Raw genomic sequence first — 7,500 nt, 5'->3', positions numbered from 1 at the left:
GGCCGGCGTCTCGGGGCCTCGCTGAGGAGCCGGCCGGGCCCCCTCACCTCCGGAACCCGGGGAGATCCGCGGCGCTCATATTTCATTCCGCGTCCTACCCACAATGCAAATGAGCTGCGCGCGGGGACGCGGGGGCCGTGGGGGGGGGGCGAGGGGGGTTAGCCCAAATTAAACAGCCCTTTTGTTTTCAAACAGATTAGATAATCACACGACGCTGCTCACACATTTAAAACCCACGCATGCACGCGGCGGACAAAAAACACCGCAGCTTTTTTTTTTGGTTCAGTTGGGGATTCTCAACACCGCCACTTAAAAAGGCAGAATAACACAGACAAACAACACACCCTTCTGAGCCTATATGAGCGGAAACAACTGAATACAGGCGAATATGAGCGAATACAGGTGAATATAAGTGAATATGAGCGAATACAGGTGAATATGAGCGAGTACGGGTGAATATGAGCGAGTACGGGTGAATATGAGTGAGTACGGGTGAATATGAGTGAGTACGGGTGAATATGAGCACATACGGGTGAATATGAGCGAGTATGGGTGAATATGAGCACATACGGGTGAATATGAGTGAGTACGGGTGAATATGAGCACATACGGGTGAATATGAGTGAGTATGGGTGAATATGAGCACATATGGGTGAATATGAGCACATACGGGTGAATATGAGCACATACAGGTGAATATGAGCGAATATGGGTGAATAAAAGTGAATACGGGTGAATATGAGCACATACGGGTGAATATGAGTGAGTACGGGTGAATATGAGTGAGTACGGGTGAATATGAGCACATACGGGTGAATATGAGTGAGTATGGGTGAATATGAGCACATACGGGTGAATATGAGCGAGTACGGGTGAATATGAGCATACGGGTGAATATGAGCACATACGGGTGAATATGAGTGAGTACGGGTGAATATGAGCACATACGGGTGAATATGAGTGAGTACGGGTGAATATGAGTGAGTACGGGTGAATATGAGCGAGTACGGGTGAATATGAGTGAGTACGGGTGAATATGAGCACATACGGGTGAATATGAGTGAGTACGGGTGAATATGAGCTCTCTCAGCGGCAGAATGGTGCCACACTCAGAGGAACACGCACGGCGGGGTGCCGCTCATTACGGTCATAACGGTCATAAGGCTCATAACGGTCATAAGGCTCATAACGGTCATAAGGCTCATAATGGTCATAAGGCTCATAAGGCTCATAACGGTCATAAGGCTCATAAGGCTCATAATGGTCATAAGGCTCATAACGGTCATAAGGCTCATAACGGTCATAAGGCTCATAACGGTCATAAGGCTCATAACGGTCATAACAGGCGCTCCTTTCAAAAGAAAACTGAGGTGAAAAAAAACAAAACAAAAAGAACAGAACTGATTCTGGGATTCCCAGAGACCCGCTCGTTTCTGCCCCCAGCCCCTTAAACTATGACATCAGCGAGGGCAGATTCCAGACCCACGCCGCAGCCAGTAGTGTACAGCTGTGGAATGAATTACATTCCACAACCCTAACCCTCCCGCCCTCCGTCTGGTCTGGTCTCTCCCTCCTCCCCTCCCTCCCTCCCTCCCTCCCTCCGTCTGGTCTCTCCCTCCCTCCCTCCCTCTCGTCCCTGATCTGTCCGTCTGCCCCCGCGTCAGGCCGATCTCCAAAAACACTTCAGCGCCTGGTGATGTTTAAAAAAAACCAGAGGGGACGCAAAACGTCAGAATAAAACCAAAGTGATCTATATTTTTTTTACATTTAAGTGATCGGAATTATGTTGAGTGTGAAGGCGGATATTTAGCGTCCGCAGCCTGGCAAACACACAGTGCCTCCTGGACCAGGACGTCCCGTGCGGAGAGTCACAGGGCTTCCTCACCGTTAGGGTCACTCAGGACCCCCCTAACGCTCTCCGAAACGGTTACCGCAGCGCTCCGTCGGCCCGGCAACCGGCTAATTCCCATTACAAAAAACCAAACGGCATAAAGGCGGAGGAATTACAGAAAATAGTTTGAGGGGGAAAATAAAACCAGAAACATCCCCTCTCTGTCGGACTGACCCCCCCCCCCCCCCCTGCCCCCGTGTCCCTGGAGCTTCCAGCGTTTTGCAGCATATTTTACCTATTATCCAAATGACTGCCTTCCACAAAACCAACAATCAACTGTCCTTTTTATCTTTTTACGAGCTGATTAAGTTAACAAGCCTCACATGTGGCCTGACGGAGGAAGGCCGGGTCTCCTCCTGGGGGGGGGGGGGGGGGGCAGCAATCCCAAACTAATAGAAGCATCGCTGATTACTGATTCTGGGACAGAGCCATCAAGCTTTTTTTTTCTTTTACTGCTGTTATTATTAGTATTAAAAAAACTGAACGCAATCGCACCAATTGCGAAGGTCAATTTGGGAGGCAGTCAACCCCTGCGTTGTGCCTGTGGGGGGGTGGAGGGGGAGGGGGGGGGGGGGGCTGCCATCTGGTTCTGCTCCTCTCAGCTCGCCGCGGTCGCGTTTATTTAACACGCAGCATTTGTTCCAGAAGCTTCCGCCAAGCCTGGCCTTACACAGGCCCCTTTATGAACGGGAGACGCGCTCTACGAAACGTGGGAGGTGGAGAGGGATCGCGATCACCGCAACGTTTTACACCCACCGCCACACACACACACACACACTCACACACTCACACACACTCACACACACTCACACACACTCACTCACACTCACACACACACTCACACACTCACACACTCACACACTCACACACTCACACACACTCACACACACTCACACACACTCACACACACACTCACACACACACTCACACACACACTCACACACACACTCACACACACACACTCACACACACTCACACACACTCACACACACTCACACACACTCACACACACTCACACACACTCACACACACACACACTCACACACACACACACTCACACCGCCACTGCACTCCCACCACTCGAAGCTAGGGGGAGTCGCAAACTAGGAGAGCAGAGGTCGAGTCTCAGATGCACTTAGAGGCTTGCCTCCTTTTACTCCCAAGCGCAATGAAGACTCAAAGGCCGTGTTCAAACCACAGACTAGCGTGCGGCTCGCACCACATTTCAATGGAAATTAGCCAGAGATTTAGAGAAGCTAATATGCTAATATGCCAGTGTGCAGTTCCACACACAGCCAAAGTGAAGCACCAGCCGAATGAGCACCAGCACCCAGACAGCCATGATAGGATCTGGGTGCCGAGCTGCAGCTAACGCTCACAAAAAGTCCTTCACGTCTCAAACCATCACCGCTGGCTCTAGAGAAAGCAGGGAGAGGAGTTTAATCAGCGCGCAGACGACTTCTGTTCAGAACAAAGCGCTCTCCGGCCAGAGATGGAACATCGCATCCATCCTGGGAGAATCGGAAGAGAGCGGCAGAGGCTAAATTTAGCACGTTAGCGCACTGCGAACGCCGGGCCCCTTGATGACACACATCTTCTAAATCTCATACGAGCGCAGGAGATCACAGAGCGCTGCAGCGTTAATAACTCTCAGCAGGAAGTGGGCCGTGGCGTTCTCGGTATCGGCGGGTCACTGGGTTCGGACAATTCGACATGTTGACCAATCAAGAAAGGAGGCGTCTCTTCCATGGAAACGGCACACAACGCTGCAGCGACGGGAAGCATTCTGAGTCCCGCGGCAGTCGTGATGATATGAAATTGATGCTGGTCCAACAAGCTCAAATCATTCCAACACCTCATGCCAAGTCAAGGTCTCGTTAAACCAGTAAGTGTTGGAATGACAGCTCCTGTGTACATGACCCAGGTCTCTGAGGCTGGGCCAGACAGAGGGTGTGTGGTGGTGTGTGATTGGAGCAGAGGGTGTATGGCAGCGCGTGATTGGAGCAGAGGGTGTAAGGCAGAGCGTGATTGGAGCAGAGGTGCCCACCTTGCTGCAGGCTCTGCATGGGCACGGCCCCCTGGCCCGGCTGGAGGCCCACCAGGCCCTGACGCTGCAGGTTGAGCAGGTGCTGCTGCTGTAACTGCATCTGCATCAGCTGCTGCTGGAACGCCACCGCCTTACTGCTGCCCAACTGCTGCAGGGAGAGAGAGAGAGAGAGAGGGGCTTACTGCTGCCCAACTGCTGCAGGGAGAGAGAGAGAGAGAGAGGGGCTTACTGCTGCCCAACTGCTGCAGGGAGAGAGAGAGAGAGAGGGGCTTACTGCTGCCCAACTGCTGCAGGGAGAGAGAGAGAGAGGGGCTTACTGCTGCCCAACTGCTGCAGGGAGAGAGAGAGAGAGAGGCTTACTGCTGCCCAACTGCTGCAGGGAGAGAGAGAGAGAGAGAGGCTTACTGCTGCCCAACTGCTGCAGGGAGAGAGAGAGAGAGAGAGAGAGAGAGAGAGAGAGGGGCTTACTGCTGCCCAACTGCTGCAGGGAGAGAGAGAGAGAGAGGGGCTTACTGCTGCCCAACTGCTGCAGGGAGAGAGAGAGAGAGAGAGAGAGGGGCTTACTGCTGCCCAACTGCTGCAGGGAGAGAGAGGGGCTTACTGCTGCCCAACTGCTGCAGGGAGAGAGAGGGGCTTACTGTTGCCCAACTGCTGCAGGGAGAGAGAGAGAGAGAGAGAGAGAGAGAGAGAGAGGCTTACTGCTGCCCAACTGCTGCAGGGAGAGAGAGAGAGAGAGAGAGGGGCTTACTGCTGCCCAACTGCTGCAGGGAGAGAGAGAGAGAGAGAGAGGGGCTTACTGCTGCCCAACTGCTGCAGAGAGAGAGAGAGAGAGAGAGGGGCTTACTGCTGCCCAACTGCTGCAGGGAGAGAGAGAGAGAGAGAGAGAGAGGGGCTTACTGCTGCCCAACTGCTGCAGGGAGAGAGAGAGAGAGAGAGAGAGGGGATATAGGGATAGAGTGTGATAGATAGAAGAACAGAGAGAGGGAGGAAGGAATAAGAAGAGAACAGTGTAGAGGGAGAGGGAGAAAGAGAAAGAGGGAAGGAGGGAGAAAGAGGGAAGGAGGGAGAGGGAGGGAGAAAGAGAAAGAGGGAAGGAGGGAGAGGGAGGGAGATAGAAGTCATAGACGACACACACATTCACTCACAGCGTTAGTGTCACACATATCTGTGTGAGCCCCCTCATCCCACAGCTCAGATGACCCCTGCCCCCTCTCCCCCGCAGGCCGCAGGTTAATAATTAACAGTTTACTGACTGCAGCTCAATAGCTGTTCCCAGCGTGTTTGCTCAGAGCGATTGCACATAAAAACAGCCCTTTCAGGCGCGGTGATGCAACAGCCCCCTTTGAGATACTTATCCGTGTGAGGAAACACAGAGATGGCGGTATTCTGTTAGTGTTTACAGAACAGAGCACAGCTGACACACGTCTCAGACCTCTCCCGTCTCCACCCCCACCTCACACACCGCACACACCTCACACACCCTGCCTTCACAAAGAGCCGGAAACTCTGACATGTCCCATCATCATTTCCTGTTAAAAACACCTCTGCCTCAGATTAGACACCACTTCAATTGTGCTGTCTTAGTTTGTAAAGTGGTCAGTGTGTGAGAAGCAGAGAACCACTGCGGAAACAAAATAACTTTTCCAACTTTTTCTCTGGAAAACAAACACGCATATATCCACAAATGCGTTACCTGAGCAACTGAACCACAAACTTCAGACGCCATCGCCATCATTTGTGTTGCAAAAATAAGGAGGGAATGTTCAAGATAATATTTTGAAATCTCAGAGTAAAAAAAAAAGCAAAAAAAAAAAAAAAGCCCCCCTCATCCCCCAACACAAACTCACAGCTGACCAATAGCTCTGAGGTTCTTACAAACGGCAAAACAAAACAAAACCAGTGACCACATCTGCCATTACGTAAGCTTCTGTTAAAATCGAATTAAACCACTTCATTACGGCAGGACTGAAGAGGGTCTGAAGATCTGCCAAGTCTGGGAGAGCTGAAATGAACATCATGGAGGAGAGGGGGAATATCGAATCTGTCTCCAGAGAGAGAGAGAGAGAGAGAGAGAGAGAGGAGAGAGATGGAGGGAGGGAAAGAGAGGGAGAGAAGGAGGGAGGGAGAGAGAGAGAGAGGGAAGGAAGGAGGGAGAGGGAAAGAGAGAGGAAGAGAGAGAGGAAGAGAAATATGGGTAATCTGAAGAGGGGACTCTGGTGCAGCTGTCAAGGAGTGCGCGCTTGATAAATGTCCCCCTTTCCCCGGTTCCCTTACTTCTAAGAGCCCTTCCCGTGTCACACTTTTGATGTTCCCCCATTGAAAGATGTTCCTTATCTGGAGGAGATAAGACCCCCAGTGAAAAAGAGAGAAAAAGAAAGAGAGGGAGAGACAGAGAGAGAGATAGAGAGAGAGGGAGGAGACAGCGAGAGAGAGAGAGAGAGAGAGAGAGAGAGAGAGAGAGGAGGGAAAGAAGATATAAATAAAAGGGTATTCTCAATCTGGCACGGGCAGTGGGCTTCCCTTTCAAAGACAGGGTGCCTCCTGGGATGTTGGAGGAGGTCACACCCTTTGGGGAGGGGGGGGCTCTTCTCCGGGGAGAACAGCGTCCTGAGGAATTTAAGCACGTCTGCGTTCCCTCACACAGTAACGCAACGAAGGAAAAAAACGCTACGGACACCCAGGACAACTATTCAGACCTTTTCACACTTCCACTGCGTTTAACACATCCGTGGCCAGGTTCCAGGTCAGCTTTCTTCAGTGTAGAGACAATAACAGTATTTGTTCAATAGGAATTTGAACTGGGTGAATAAATATGCACTAATACACAATATGACATTACATCAAGAGCCTGTTTAGTTCACTTTAACTATGATACAAAATGTATGTATTTTATTTTGTCTCAAATAAAGGTACGATATCTGGAACTTAGACTGCAGTATATGTCACCAGAGATATTTATTATAGCCTAAAGATTTTTCACAAACAAATATTAATTGCTGCATAGCCAGCTCATTTTATCATGTCAAAATGCTTTTAGGGGAAATACTTCATGTAAATAAATAAAATTAATGAGCACTAATGCATATAATCAACATTAAAAAAAGAAGCATTTTCTGTTAAGAGCCCTTAACCGAGGCTGACAGGTTAGCCAGCTGTCCCTGCAGTGTGATGGCAAGGTCAGAGAGAGCTAGAGTTTAGAAACGCACTTTAGGGTGAAGTCAGTGTGCTTCAGCGAGAGCTAGAGTTTAGAAACGCACTTTAGGGTGAAGTCAGTGTGCGTCAGAGAGAGCTAGAGTTTAGAAACGCACTTTAGGGTGAAGTCAGTGTGCTTCAGAGAGAGCTAGAGTTTAGAAACGCACTTTAGGGTGAAGTCAGTGTGCTTCAGCGAGAGCTAGAGTTTAGAAACGCACTTTAGGGTGAAGTCAGTGTGCTTCAGAGAGAGCTAGAGTTTAGAAACGCACTTTAGGGTGAAGTCAGTGTGCTTCAGAGAGAGCTAGAGTTTAGAAACGCACCTTACTGTGAGGTCAGGAGGAGTAGGAAAGGCACTTTAATTTAAAGTAAA

General features: G+C 50.4%; 1 protein-coding gene across 1 annotated transcript in view; it reads right to left on the bottom strand.

Moving 5' to 3' along the window:
* Nucleotides 1-7,500, bottom strand: part of foxp4 (forkhead box P4) — a 68,857-nt gene that overhangs the window by 46,372 nt on the left and 14,985 nt on the right. The window contains exon 3 of the mRNA XM_061219915.1: nucleotides 3,939-4,086. Coding sequence (XP_061075899.1) covers nucleotides 3,939-4,086 — 148 coding nt within the window. The remainder of the gene's footprint in view (nucleotides 1-3,938; nucleotides 4,087-7,500) is intronic.

This window comes from Conger conger, chromosome 14 (genome assembly GCF_963514075.1).
Source record: "Conger conger chromosome 14, fConCon1.1, whole genome shotgun sequence".
Lineage (NCBI taxonomy): Eukaryota > Metazoa > Chordata > Actinopteri > Anguilliformes > Congridae > Conger > Conger conger.
This window is presented reverse-complemented; position numbering and strand designations above follow the sequence as displayed.